Raw genomic sequence first — 15,240 nt, 5'->3', positions numbered from 1 at the left:
GTACTCAGCCTACTTAACCCTCTAGGGTCCCAAAACACCCAAAGTCAGTAACTGCTCTGTTGTTTGTCCTTTGTAACATAACACACAATAAACACAAGGGCAGTCTCATTTGTGCTAGTTGCCACTTAAAGAATGAAACCTAAAATTCCCCCAGGATTAGGCAGTAATTTGTCTGTGTTACTTGGTAATTAACTTGATATCCTTCTTTGGCCTCTCCAACTTGGATTCTTGATGAAGAAAGCAGATGTGCTATCTTAATAGAAGAGGCTGTATTCCATCTCTGTGTGCTTTGATTGGGCAATCCATCCCCAACAACTACATTCTAGGAAGTCTTTAATATATTCAACATATCACAAACCAAGTAGTTGATGTGGCAACAAGAAGATACTGTGTCACCTCAGTTAAAAATAGTAAATTACATAATACATAATGAAATGGGCATGCACATAATTGTTGCTTTGAATTCCCTAAATCTGAGCTTTCAAATTCACTAATTTCCACCATGCAAAATGGGTTTAAAACAGATATTAACTGGTTATTCTTTGATGTCATTAAAGCTTGATACTAAGTTATTGGCAGGTGTACAAGTATGTCTCTATATCAAGAGTTACACTTACTTGATCAACCCATCTTCCATGTATATGTCTGCATAGAACGACTGGTCATCATTAACAATTTTACCTCCTTTGATCAGAAGACGATCACTCTGAAACAAAGAGGTAGTAAGGTCACAATGCATAAATGACCCAAGAGAAACAGTAGTACTAAGATAAATAAGTTAAGGACACATGTTCGCTATTCAAAAGTGATGTTCAAAATGAGCCAGTTTTGGAAAGGTTCGTGACAAAGGTAAACCGCTATGTAGCAACCTATTTACCACTTGATGAGTCAGAACACACTGGCAAAGCTTAAAGCTCTTCCTAGATAAATGAACATCTCTTTCAATTACACCTTAGACCTGAAAGCAAAGAAAAAAAAAGCTCCCATTGATGAACAGTGAAAACATTTTTTATAAAGAAAATAATAGCTAATACTTCTTATACGACTTTTGGCTAAACCTCATCTAAGAAAAAAAAATACACCCACATATAGGAAAGCCACATCTTGGCAAGGTTTGTGTCAAAGAAAATTGACCAAAAGTCTGTTGTCATGGGATACACTACACAAATATACTTGGTTCAACTGTAACAAGGTTTCAGTTCAGTATGTCCTTTATATTTGCATTAGTCTGTGAGGTAAATCACAGCAAGTGTTGCAAAAAGGGAGGAAAAAAAGACTACAAAAAGTACACCACTTTAAGTTGTTAAAAAAAGGTAACATTTTATGATAAAGTATATGAGATGGCAAATTCTAAAGTCTAAAACCACAACAGATTGTTGATGCACTTATATTTTAATTGGTGATATTTGTGCAAAAAAAAAAATAAAGGGCAGGCACTACATAAGGGCCAAGAATGTAACAGAAATGCTACATTATGACTCATCAGTATTCCCAATGCTGCTGATGGAATGCGATGTTAAAACTGTATGTTCAGTAAATATGCACCTGTATTATTCCAGACTGGGTTTAAACCTTACAAGCTGAACCATGTAGTGCCATTTTAATATGCAACACATTGCAAAGAATGGCATTCATATTGACAGTTTAAAATTCAGTTACAAAACAATACTCTCAGCAAATGCTACTTATATTTAGCAGCTACCAAGAAAAGGAAGTCACTGAAAATCTTTTTTAAAAATATATAGGCTAATGGACAGCAAGGAAAAAAAAAAAGGACACATAAATGCACACACACCTGGGTTTAGAAAGTATTGTTTCTCTAACATACTGAAAAACAATAAGATCATTTCAATGTGTACACTGTAGGGTCCTTCATGCTGCTGTAGACTTTGGAAAGCCACAATGATAATAGTCAACAATAATTCCTGCACCTGTATAATGTAAATGTAAAGACCTTTACAAAACCCTGTCGTGCATATCACGCCATAGGAGCCTCAAAAGGAATCTGTGAGGTGGATGGGGCCAGATTCTAGTCCCATGACACATAAGGAAACTGAGGCTGGGAGAGCTTAAGCCACTTGCTCAGGTCACTTGACTCAGTGCACCTTCCTCTGTCTACAATGATCCTCCCTTTTCTTCCAGATCTCTGGGCTTCTTACAGGATAAATGTCACCTGGGAGGCAAGGAGAAGCTGTGCCCTTCACCACCTGCCCTGTTAGTCCTTGCAGTACCTGGCCCAGCCATCACCTCGAATCTCCCCAGCGAACATCATGCCAGGAAAAAAATCGAAACATCATAGTCGCCTTCACTCTAGTGCCTTCCAGAAGGCTCTTACATAAGAGGCTGGCCATGCTTGTGGAGGGAGAGACACCATGCTATAGGTCCTATGATAATGCAGCCAGATTGTTTTTAAAAAGGATGGAGGGGGCGCTCTTTTAAAAATTGCTCTTGTTGATTGTTTGCTTTTAAAAATTTTTTTTCTTCCCCACACTGTCAAAACGAAACTGACTTGTTCATTCACGAACACAGCAAATTATTTGAGGCGTGCAGCAAATCTGCCCACCCCACTCCTTCCTCCAGCGCGGGGAACACCTAAGGTTGCGTCCCCCGTGCCCAGCCTTTTGGGATCTTGCGTGTTTTGCCTTCGAGAAAAAGCTAATTACCCACTCTCGCTGCAGAACCACCCCGCTCAGGCTGGAAATCCTCCGAGCACACGCCCCCTCCCCTGCGCATTTGCTCCCGCACCTCTCTCCTGCGGGCGTGCCCTTGTGAAGGGAGGGGAGCCGGGGTGCCCGTGGCTAAAGTGAAAACACGAGCGAAAGCCCGCCCTCCAACCCAGCCCTAAGAACACATCTTGACTGAGAGATTCTTTCAATCTCTGCCTCAGCCCCCGGTTGCACCCGGGAATCAGCCTGCCGGCTGCAACGGATTGCACATCATTACATAACAATGAATTTCCCCGCGTCCCTCTCCCTGCCCGGGATCTCGCCGGGGATGCAGGGACGAGGACTGGCGAGATTCTCCAGGAAGATAGGGAGGAGGGTGGGCGCGAGAAGCGACGTTCATCCCCAAGGCATCGCGAATTCACGGCACAGATGTTGCCCCCGTGATTTCCAAACCAACAAGCCCAGGCCCCGGAACCGCGCAGACCCTCGGGCCGCTGCGATCATTGTCTGGCCGGGCCGGGCCATCTGCTCGCGCGTCGCGCAGCGCCATTACCTCCCCGGCGCCGTTCGCGCGGTCCCCGCGCCCACCCGCCAGCGCTTTGTATGCGCCGACGCGGACGCCTCCCTGGCGGCGGCGGGGACAGAGGGGACGGGAAAGCGAGCCCAGAGCCCTGCCAGCGCCCCAGCCCCAAACCCGAGGGCGAGAACACCGAGAGGGCCACCGAAAACCGGCCCCCGGTCAACAAAAAGCCCCCGCCCGGGCCCCCTCCTCCTGCCTCCTCTGCTCATCGGCGCGCCCGTTTTCCCTGCCCGTTTCCCCCATCGTTCCGGGACACCCTGCCCCTTTCAGCATCCCTCTGCTGTCAGCACGCTTCCGGGCTGGAACCCGCTCCTTTTTCTGGGGAGCCCCGGAGAAGGCTCCAGAAAGCCCCTTATGGTGGGGGCGGGAGACGCGGGGAGGATCCATCCCCACCTCCCCGGCTGGAGAAGTCCAGCCGCGCAGCACGCAGCCCGGAGAACAATATCCGAGCTCCGAGCGTGCACGTTCAGTCTGGCTTCCATTTGCTCGCGCCCGCGGGCAGCGCCGCAGCATCTCGCGGCGACAATGGAAGGACACGGCGGACCCGGCGCGCTATCCACGGCCACCTCCGCGCACGCACGCCCTGTTTCGATGCCTTGCAAAGGCTACGGTTCCAGATCCTTCCTCCCTGCGTCCCCGCCACCCCATCACCACCACCATCGCCTCCGTTAGCGACAGAAGAAAAAAAAGTTGGGTCCCCCTCCTTCCTTCTCCTTTTAAGAAAATTCTGTGCCACAAAAGGTCGCTGGCCCGCCGCGGAGTACCCAAGTACCAAACTCACCGTGATGCGTGGAATGTTTTTCTTCCCCTGATAAGACATCTCTCTCCTGGGAAAAAAAAATTAGTTTCAAGAGGGCAGCTTCAAAGCAAAAATTGCCAGGAAAGGAGACGTGATATTTTTTTTTTTTCGCAGAATTGAAAAATGTGCAACCGCTTAGCTGGTCTTGCTGGCAGCAGATTTCAGGATCGTAAGGGACAAATGCAATCTTCTGTCTCTCTTTCTTCCTCTCCTCCAACACAGCCCCAGCTAGGGCGGAAAAAAAAGGAGAGAGAGAGACAGAGAGAGAACAGGAGGGAAGGGGGTGGAAATAAACTACAGCAATAAAAGCCTCGATTCAAGGCGGCCACCGTGGCGCATGCGCCGCCGGCCACTCCCTTTCCTCTCAGGCAGAAGCCATCCGCTGCGAGAGAGACGGGCCCCGATTGGCCGCGGCCGCGGGATATGCAAATGAGCGCAGGCGGCCAGGGGCGCGGCGCGAGCGCGCGAAATGCTGCAGCAGCGGCCGAGGGCGGCGGTCGCCGCGTGCGCCCGCGCGGGGCGCGCGCCTTTCGCGCGCTTTCCTCGGGCCCGGGCGGCGGGGACTGCGGCTGGCGGTGGCCCCAGACGCAGCATCCGCCCCGCGGGGACAATGGAGGGGTGGTCGCTGCGGACGGGGGGAGGGGGCGGCACCCCGAGACGGCGGGGCTGCGGTGCGACACGCGCTCGCCCGCGCGCGCGCCAATCCGCGGAGGCCGCGCTGCAGCCCCGCGTGGGGTGACTGCACCGAGCCAATGGCCGCGCTGGCGGCGAGCGCGCGACTGCTCCGCCGGCCGGCGCCGCGCGGCCCGGGAGGGCGCGGGGCCCTCTCCCCGCCCTGCCGGCCACGCCCGGCAGCCCCGGACCGAAAGGGGCGCCTGCCCCGGGGGCGGGAGGGGGGCGCGGGCGCCGTTATGTGGCTGCTGGAAATGAAAGCCCGCAGGAAGCGCTTTTAGGGAAGGGCGGCTTGGGGTGGGGGCTGCTGGTATGGGAAACCCCTCCCTGAAACTTCGTTTTGTGCATTCAGGCCACTAGGAACTTGGGGGGAGGGGGCACAAAAAAACGGCCTAATCTGGGGCCCCGTTCGCACTCTGGAACAGTCGGGCCCACCGTGGGGCGGGCGAGGGGCGCATCTCGCCGGTGCCCGCAGATCCATTGCGGGAAAGTTGCTGGTGTTACAGCGACCAAGGAGCCCTAAGGATGAGGGCGTCAGTAGACGACAGCGAGCACGTGAGCTGGGAAGAAGAGGAACGAGAGAAAAGGAGAGATTATAAATCCCAAAGGAAAGGGAAACTGAGTCAAGGAGAAACCCTCCGGAATCAGAGTTAAAAACACCACGAGATTCCTGAGTCCCCCGAGTCTAGTCATTTAAAAAGGCATTCAAGGCCTCTTCATCGTCCTAGCGATCCAACAGGCCTGGGAGTTTTTGGCCTTGCCCGTCCAAACCGTGTTGTGATGCTCTAACTGCAGAATTCCTGCGGAAGAAAAAATCTGGTCCAGTTGATCCTGGGGAATCTACCGGGGGGGATGGTGGGGACCCCTTTGGAGGTAGCCCAAGCAGGTGCAATGACAAACATCTGGACTGGCCCATGGCTTTTGGGCTTCTCTGCTTGAGGTCAAACAGTACATAGATCCCTATGTAATCTAAGCCATGGGACAGCTATAAAAAAAAAAAGAATATTTAATTGGTTCACACCTGCTCAACAAAGATTAACCAGATAAATACAGAATAATTCCGCAGGCTACTGTGGGCCTGAGTTCCGGGGTCTTTCTGCACCTGACTACTCTGGCCACTTTGGGAGGTTGTCTGTCCTTCAAGACTCAAAGAAGGTGTCAAACTGACCCTTTCCGCTCCTAATCCTGGAAAATCTAAAGTCCCAGAAAGGCACTGTGGCGTGTGCAGCAGGCTTCACCACTGAGTAATTCATTCAAGCTCGAGTTAGCTGTGCATCTTGAAAAGGAAGCAGAAGCACTTCCCCCTCCAACTATCTGATGTGCAAGGAGCAAAGTGAGTTGATGTCAGCAAGTATTGGTGTCAGCCAGCAATGGTTAAAGTCGCAAGTCTGAGACAGCATAAAATGTGCCTTCCTACCTGTGAAAGCCAACAGTAGGTTCCAGCTGGGGGGAGGGAGTGTCCTACTAGATCTTAAGAAAAATACCACTTGGCAAGCAAGTATATAGTGGGAATCAAATTAATTTAAAACAAAATAACCTCTAATTATATTGTTTGCATTCTTGTTATATTTTCCTACTCCTAAATTGCTTGATCCTAATGGATTTAAATATATCTGGTTATTTACCAGTTTGCCACGGAATAGTTTCTTTTGTAATAAAAGCTTGCAAGAGCTTTTGTGTCAATTTCATTTGCCTTGGTCTTACTTCTACAGTCATTAATAGGATGTTCTTAACCCCTGATAATTGACATTTCCACTCATAAATATCCAAAGATGTAAGGTTTAAATTGATTTGTCTGTTCTGACTAGAGCCTAAGAGAGTATTTGGCACATAGAAGAAAGTTTTAACTGACCAAAGAAAAGAACTTTCTGCAATCTGCATTTCTTACCGTATTTACTGCTAAATGCAATTCAGAAAAGTAAAAAGGGCTGGGGGAGTATTTTCCATCCACTCTGCACTGATTAACTTGTTAAAAAACATGAACTATATTTTTTACACTCACTTTAGAAAAACTCTCAGTGCAAATGTCCTGTAAAGTTACAAATCATTATTCATGAACCTAATATTTGAACCTTTTCTCGGGGGTGACTTTTCTGAATTTTTAAAAATTAAATGTGTGCCCAACATGAAAAAGCTTTGTTAGATCGCCCATTCCACACTCATGACCCCTTCCGAAACCCCGGCCTTCCCACACTCCTTCCCCAGCACCAGGAAAGAGCAAGATGTGATAGCTACATGAGACAGTCGTTGCATGACATGGTAACGTCTCGGGCATTCTGGGTGGTCCAGGCAGATGTGTGAGCAGGAGTGAGTTCTAGCCAGGTGCTGTATCAGAATCTGACCACACCCTCCTCTGCAGCTTCATCTCCCATCCCTGGACACCCACCCTGTCCCCTTGCTCAGCAAGTGCACGCAGACACACAAACACACACACATACCCACAGCGTCAGAGCTAACCTCTCACTGCCCCGTGAAACTATATGCCTTGCCCTAGGCGGCTCTCTGTAACCCCTTCCCTGTAAGACTGAGCTTAAATGTCACCCCTATGAAGTCTCCCCACCCTGCAAAGCCTTGAGCACTCCTTCCCGTATTCGCCTCTATTATAGCACATGCCCCATCTACTGTAATGATTTGCCCATTTCTTCTAATCAGATCATGCCTCTCCTTCCAGCAACCAGCACACCGCCTGGGCCCCAGCATATGCCTCAACATTTGGTGCATAAATAAGTGCCGTCCTTGCTATCGCGAGAACAAAAGATTGGTGCGCATCACCACCATGGCGAGTTCTGATGTCAAAAAATCCCTGACTCAGGCCTCTCTCTTAGCCCCGGTAGCTTTGCTGGGTCTTCCTTCTGAGCAGCCAGCTTCCCTTCGCCAAGCCCCTGAAACTACAGAGAACATTGTTATACGGCAGCTTGTTATTCTTCGTGGGCTGTAGCTGCCTAGATATTAGGCTACACCTCCCCTAACAAAACGGCCATGTACCACCGAGCCTGACATGACATGAGGAGAGAGCATCCAATCCTACAGAAAAACCCAGAGTCATACTCAGCGTCTCTAATAATTTTTTCTTGGCACCATTTCTAAAATTGTTCTTTTCTCTGCCCTCCCCATTATTCCTTGTACATGAATATTACACCATTAGATCACATAACCTGTACAACGCTCACCTACACCTTAACTTTTTTTCCCAACTCTTTTTCCCATTGTATCAATTTCCTAAGTATCATTTTCCTTCCATTCAAAATTTGAGCTCATGGAAAATAAGCACTCCTTCAATAGTCTTACTCATCCCTATCCTTACAGAGGGCTGGACAGATGTGGGGGCTCAAGAAGGACTGGACGCAGGGTGGACAGACCAGTGGTGACACCCAGGCCGGATCTCCAACACGTTGGCATCTACAACCTGCCAGGAAGTCGGGGTGGGGAGACGAGGATGTCACTGCGATGCTCGGGTGCCTGGTCTGCTTTCGGTTCCTCAGCATCTGCCCGGCCCATGCTCTGTCCCGGGCCAGCCCCTCACTGTTCTTGGTTTCATCTTCCCCCTTTGGGAGGCAGGAATAACCATTTCTGCTTCTGTGGGGCCCCTGGGGATGTGCGATGTTCAGAATGTCACCAGTAGGGAAACTCCAAAAGAGAAACTGCTGACAGGAAGAACAGAGCTGAGGGATGCCAAAGAGGAGCAAACCCCAGGCGCCTGCACTGCTGCAGTCCGACGCCGAGGGCTGTGGCCTCGACTGCAGCCTGTGGAGAAGGGTACAATGGATGCGGCAGTGGAGAGAAGGCGCCGGAATCCTTCTTTGCCAAAAATGAAGGGCATTGACTAGGACGCTTGAGCTGGAAGTGATGCCTTCCTCGCTGCAGATGGAATCAGGCCATGAGATCGTCTTCTTTGTGTGTGTGACCCTGAAGGGCAGAGACTGCAGAAGGAACGGCCAAGGGCTGATGCACCAGGACCTGCCCGCGGCCTTCCCCAGGGCGTGCACCCTTCACCAGGGGTGGCCACCGAGGGTGAGCACCGACCGGCGCTCTCAGCCAGGCGCCGCTTAGGCTAGAACTGGACGGACTGCGGCCGCCCCTGCTGGGCTCTCAAAGGGTCCTGAAGACATTCCCACTGCATAAAGACAGGAGGCTCCCCTGTCCAAATCCCACCAGACATCAGGGCACGGAGGAAAGCGCGCTCTTCTCAGAATCTGGTCGACTTGGGTTTTCTCCTCTGATCTCCAGTTAGCGCACGCGCCTCCCAAGGGACCCCCGCATTAGCCCACTTGAACCCCATTCTCTGTGTAATTGCAGATTTCCCCTGGGGCCGTTGCCCTGCTGGAGCACAGGGCGCCTGCTCTGGCTGCCGCGCCTCAGGCCCGCCCTCTGGTGGCCAATGAGGGGTGTGCACGTGGTCCCTGCGAGCTGGGCTCTGGAGCATGGGTCTAAAAGGGGCCTTGAAGATCTTGTGCTCCAAGGCTCCCAAACTTGCCCGCCCTCGGGGTCACTGGGAACCCAGTTCAGTCCTCCTGAACAGAATCTTCAGAGGAAAGGGCCAGGAATGCTGTTCTAATCCGGCGCTCAGCTCCAGATCCTGCCCACCCCACTCTGTCCTTACTGAGGACGAAGTGAGGAAAACATGGGCTAGGAAGCGGGTCCCACTCCCTGCCTGACGCTCTCCCACGCCCCGAGTGGCCTGCCCGTGACCCGGTGGGAATGTTTTATGAAAGAGTGGTAAATATCTCTATCAGTCTGCCTTCTAGTAACAGTACAATTGTCTAAGACATTATGTAGTTGGTAAGGAAGGAGTTAACATTTATTGAGCACCTACTATAATTGAGGCACAGTACTGAGTGCTCTAAATAAATCTTTAATCTTCCCCCAAATCCTACTAGTTAAGTCTTCAGATCCTTGTTTTGAGGAGAGTCGAGCAAAAGAAACCTGTTCCAGTCCCACCTTCAGACAAGAGCAAGAGCAGGATTCCAATCCAGTCTGCCTGACCCCAAAGCCCAGGGCCCAGTTCCCACAATGATAAAGCACCGCTTTGGCAGAAAGTAGGACCCGCCTTGTGCAAGAGGCAGGCGCGGGTGATCTGCTGTCTCTTTCTCCACCCCGTCACTGTCCTGGGTCCTCATCTCCTATACACCGCCCCCCCCACCCCCGTCCCAGAATCAATTCTCCATCTTCTTCTTTCCAAATCACCTGGCAAAACTCAGCTTCACTCAGTGGCCCTGGTCCTCCTCTCATGGGAACCATGACAGAGGAACACCAGAGTTTAAATGACGATAAACGCTTACTGTGCTGCCCTCGGCTAAAAGGGGAAGACCCTGGTTAGTAGAATTTCAGGCAACGGGGCGGGTGGTTGCATGAAGAACATGCAAACTGCTTGTTGGGTCTGCTGTGTGCAATCTCACTCCTCCCTTCCTTTCTAGCATCACCTGGTGCCGCGTCCCCAGCCCCCTCATGCTGCAGTTTCCTAGAAGTGGCCCTCTGCTGCTGCTGCTCCCTATTGTCCCATGGGTGGTCCCTGACCACCGTGTTTTAAGCCTGCCCACATGTTCACTACTCCTCTCTATCTCAGCGTGTCTCCTCAATAGCAGTGATCATAACTTGGAGGTGTTTTTGTGCATTTGTTTACCTGGATATTCCCAATCTGTCTCTACCTCTCAGCTGCAAAGCCCCGAAGCCAGCTTGCTCTCCACCCCACCTGGCAAGGACCTCACGCCACCCTCAACAAACAGGAGTCAACAGGCGTCGAACGAACAAACGAGTGGCAGAACCTTCCCGAGGACACCACGCAGGTCTCCTGCTGTTCTCCAGCCTAGGTGACTCAGGCCTCACTTTCCAGCTGCTGCCTCCCTGATGTGCACCTGCCACCTCTAATCATGACTCACCCAGGTTTTTAAAAGACCAGATGGCCAGAAACCATCTCACTGGACAAGGTCCTGGGGCCTGCGTTCTAATTATCCATGGCAGGGCATGCAGATGCCTTTCCCACGGGGACCTGTCTCTCAGAAGCATCGGATCTAACATGCATGAAGCTTGGCCCCACCTGGAGGTCCAGCAGTGGTGACAGTGGCTGGCCTCCTCCTTCCAAGCCCTTCAGGCTCACTGCTCACCACACCCAGGAAATACAGCAGATCCCCACCAACTGGGCCTTCCTTGGCTCAGAATCTGTGTTGGTTCTGAAAAGGGTCAGGGAAAGGGTTTAACTACATTCCGGGCAAGTGTAAATAATATTTCTGGAGTTTCAGACTCTTAAAAGAACCAGCCATGATCAAAGTACTGAGAACTGCTTGCTTATCTAAAAACACTGCATAGCTCTTGGCCATCTGTTCGTTCAGGTTCCCTAGGGGCCTCTTTGGGGCAATTTATTAGCTTAGTCTATGCATTCTTGGAAGTAGTCCATTTGGATATTGTAAAGATGTAATGAAATTTTGAATTTCACCTTGATCAAATTGGTCTTTTTCCCCCCTTTATCACTGCCCCCACCCCATTTGTTTTCAAGTGATGAGAGTTTATTACTGGCCTTGTATGCCAGCCCTCAGGAGACCAAGGAAAATTGGGAGGTGTTCACAAGCTGCTCACACAGTCCCTTCCATACAGCACAAGGTGTTGTGCACAGAGAGGCCACAGGCTAAGGGCACCTGTCACTGCATACCCAGAGCTTTGCCAGCTCCAGACAAGCTGTGCCCCTCTGCCCTAGGCCTGGGCTGGGGGCTCTCCACCCCAAGTGTCACTAACACGAAAACTGTTTTCCCTCCAACTTCTGAGCACATCCAGTGTCTCTCAAGAAACCAAAGGGTACCCTTTCTAGGACTTAAGCAGATAAGGAGATCACTGAAAGAACAAACAGCCAACTCTAGTTGTGCTTTGAGCAACTGTCAGTCTCATTTGTGGGCTTTAAGCTAAATTCTACATCTGTGGGTGACATTTAACCCATGTAGGCACTGCAGTCAAACCAGGGAGGACACTGGGTGCCCACACACATCCATGGGGCTCAGGGGTTCCCTTCTCTTCATCCTTCCTCCCTCGTGCAAGGCCACTGCCTCATTGGGGTGTCATCTTCACTTTCCCCAGAGGTGTCACACTGTTTGTAGCCTCTCTGCCTGTGCTCATATGCCTGCCTCTCCAAGCACACCCAGGCTCTCTCTGACCCCTCACACTGCCACCCCTCTGTGCAGCCGTTCCTGAGCCCCCAGGTCGAGCTGGCCACTCTTTCTGTCGTGCCCCATTGGGCCCTGTTCGCACTCCTGGCAGAGTGCCTGAAACATTCCCCTGCTCTGTTTCTTTATACAGTGTCTCCTTCTCCTAGACAGTAAGCTTTTGCGGACAGAAACTATACTTTATTCAGTGCCTACCATATTATAGCACCCACCCATCTCAAGGTCTTGCATATAATAGGCAAACAAATTCTGAAAGGATGGACGGATGGATGAATGGTTGGATGGATGGAAAGATGAGTGAATGAATGGAGGGATGGATGGATGATGGATAGGTAGATGCATGGATAGATGGATGGATGGATGAATGGATTGGTGGGTGGTTGGATGGATGGATAGATGTGTGGATGGATGAATGGATGGATGGATGGTGGGTGGATGGGTGGATGGCTGGATGGCTGGATGAAGGGATGGATGGATAGATGAGTAGGTGGGTGAATTGATGCATGGATGGATGGATGATAGTTGGGTTGGTGGATGGATGGATGGTGATAGATGGGTGGGTGGATGGATGGGGGGTGATGAAGGATGTATAGATGAATACATAAATAAATACCTTACACAAAAGTCTCAGTCATAAAATACTCTCACACTAGGACTTGAGTCTAACATAATCTTCCAAGGCACAAAATTTACAAGGGGGTTCTGTCTTAGGCCTCATCCAGCGGTGTCCTTTCAGGTCACATCCTACTGCATTTTTTTCTGCCTCTGACAATGTTGGCCATTATACACCTTTTGAAATGTCCTTCTCTCTCCTCCCTGTCTTGACTTTTAAAACATGAATTAACATAAAACAGCCATTTACTAAACACCAGCAAATACCAAACCCTCAACTTTTCTCCAATCCTCTGGGCTAATTGGAATGATGCTATGGAACAGAGGTTCTTTCTCTCTTATGTGGCACCAGAGCCCAGATTAGTTACCAACAAGGTCCAGAATTAAATAACTGATTCATCCCAGCTCTAGGTGGCTGCAAAATCAGTGTTCTTTCTACCATGTTCCCTCCTGCTATTGGTGCTGCTCCTCTGGCAGCTTCTTCTTAACCTCTTTTCAGGCCTCTCTCCTTCTGCCCACCCATTAAAGGCTACGCATTCCCATGATCATGTTGTTAACACTCTTCATCCAGCCTACACATTTTCCCTTAGTGACCTCAACCAGCCCATGGCTTCAGGAACCACCTTCTTGCCGATGGCACCGCATCTCTACCTCCTGCCCCCAAATCTCTTCTGAGCTCACTTCCAGCCGGTTGGTAAAAGTGGGAGGCAGCCCCTGCATGTCCAGGAGTGTTACTGCTGGGCCCTATGAGAACATCCACAAGCCCTAGCTGCCCTTCCAGGGGATTTAAGCTGAGATGTCCCTGTGTCCTCTTCATATCCCAGTTTCCTCTGCTGTTTCCTCATTTCACTTTCTATCTTTGCTATTGTCTGAATGTGTGCCCCAAAATTCATGTGTTGCAAACTTAATCCCGAGTGCAACAGTGTTGGGAGGCGGGGCCTTATGGAAGGTGCTTAGGTCATGACAGCAGATAATTTATTCATCATCACTAATAATGGATAAATGCTGCTATCGGAAGGACTTGCAGAAGTGGGTTCACTTTCTCTTGCCCTTCTGCCTTCCTCCATGTGCAGATGCAGCGAGAAAGCCCTCTCCAGATGGCACCTTGACCTTGAACTTCCCAGCTTCCAGAACTGTGAAATAATAAATTCCTGTACTCTATAAATTACCCAGTCTCAGGTATTTGGGGATAGCAGCACACAGAAGAATAAGATACTCCTCAGAGCAGATTCTGACAACCCCTTTACTTGTGTTCAACCTTGGCGTTTCAGTCTTCATGACCAGCAAATAAGGTTTCTTCATTTCTTGACTCACTCATTAAGTTTGATATTTGACTGCTCCTATTCTGCGACCAACCTTGGTTTTGAAATTGTGCTATTTCACGTAAAGCCATTGTGTGACACCCACATAAAAGTCTTGCAGTTACCTCACACTCAAAATGACCAACCCAAAGTTTATTGTCTCTCTCCAAACCTGCTTCCCCTCCTGCACTGGATCATGAATCTCACTTTATCCAAATTGCAACCTGGAGATCTTCAAGTCCTCCTACTTCCTCATCACCACCCTCCACCTCAGAATCTCTGAGCAGCTCCTTTATCTGGATCCAATCACCTCTTCCCGTCTCCACCGCTCCCATTCATGTCCAAGCCACCACCACTTACCATGTGACATGTTGCAGAAGCTCCTACTGCTCTCTGTGCTCCCCCACCAGCCAGAGTAACCCGTCCCAACCCTAAGTCATATTATGTCACTCCACTTTGCTAAATCCTGCAGGGACTTCCCCTTTTCATCCGAGTAAAAGCCAACATGTGTAAGATGACCCTTGGGCCCCATCAGACCCTCAAAGAACAGGTGGATCTAATGTTATTTAAACCATTCCAGAACAGAAAGAAGAACAGCATCTGAATTCTAAAAGTCAGCATAACATTTTAATAGTAAAACTTGGGGAAAGCCCATATAAGAAAAAAACAAAACAAAAATAATGCCACTTAAAAATAGTACAGGGAAATAGAAATTAAGACAGAAACACCATCACCATTAGCATCTTCCCTCTGCAAGCTGTATAGTAAAACTCAAGCATCTTAGCACAGCCTCCCTGGCCCTCCGCTGGCCTCAACATACTTTTGCAGCTTCATTTCCTGATGGTTCTCCCTTTCCAGCTCACTCCTCCCTCATCTTTCACCTTTTAGCTGGACAGAGTGTTCTTGTCAAATAACATGCACTCCCTCAACGTCACGCCTTTGTTTATTCTCTTCTTTCTGCTTCCTATGGTCTCTTTCTCTTCATGATCAGCAGTTCTAATCTTATTTCAAAGCCAAACTTAAAAATCACATTGCCTATGTTGAAAACTCTGACCCCAGCCCACCTCTGTCCATCCATCCATTCAATCAATCCAACAAAGATATGAGCATGTCTATGTCCCCATAGAACAGGAAGTTCAAAAGTCAACAAAGGAGACATGGCTTCTGCCATCAAGTTTATGATCTGGGGGAGGAAGACCAATATTAAATAAGTAAATAATAGCAGCTACCATGTATGTAGACTTCCTATATACCAGGCACTGTTTAAACACTGAACATCCTCATGACACCACCCTAAGATGGGGCTATTTATATATTAGATTAATAAATGAGGAAACCAAGCCCCAGAAATGTTAAGTAACTCTCTGCAGATCAGCAGCAGGAAAATGGTGGAACCTGCATTTGAACTCAGTTGGTCTAGTTACAAAGTCCATAGTCTAACTTCTCCCACTTCTCCCAAGAA

At 49.5% G+C, this 15,240-nt stretch overlaps 1 protein-coding gene across 2 annotated transcripts in view; it reads right to left on the bottom strand.

Moving 5' to 3' along the window:
- Positions 1 to 15,240, bottom strand: part of DPYSL2 (dihydropyrimidinase-like 2) — a 96,530-nt gene that overhangs the window by 57,818 nt on the left and 23,472 nt on the right. Inside the window, exons 1-2 of one of the 2 annotated variants that reach the window (XM_012662988.1) lie at positions 4,028 to 4,470; positions 618 to 706 (exon numbers count right to left, since the gene is read on the bottom strand). In XM_012662988.1, coding sequence (XP_012518442.1) covers positions 618 to 706; positions 4,028 to 4,066 — 128 coding nt within the window. In that variant the 5' untranslated portion in view covers positions 4,067 to 4,470. Of the gene's footprint in view, positions 1 to 617; positions 707 to 4,027; positions 4,471 to 15,240 lie in introns of those variants that run through there. The other variant, XM_012662987.1, reaches the window with a different exon arrangement.

The sequence above is a fragment of the Propithecus coquereli genome, unplaced genomic scaffold (assembly GCF_000956105.1).
Source record: "Propithecus coquereli isolate 6110/MARCELLA unplaced genomic scaffold, Pcoq_1.0 Scaffold79, whole genome shotgun sequence".
In the NCBI taxonomy this organism is placed as follows: Eukaryota; Metazoa; Chordata; class Mammalia; order Primates; family Indriidae; genus Propithecus; species Propithecus coquereli.
This window is presented reverse-complemented; position numbering and strand designations above follow the sequence as displayed.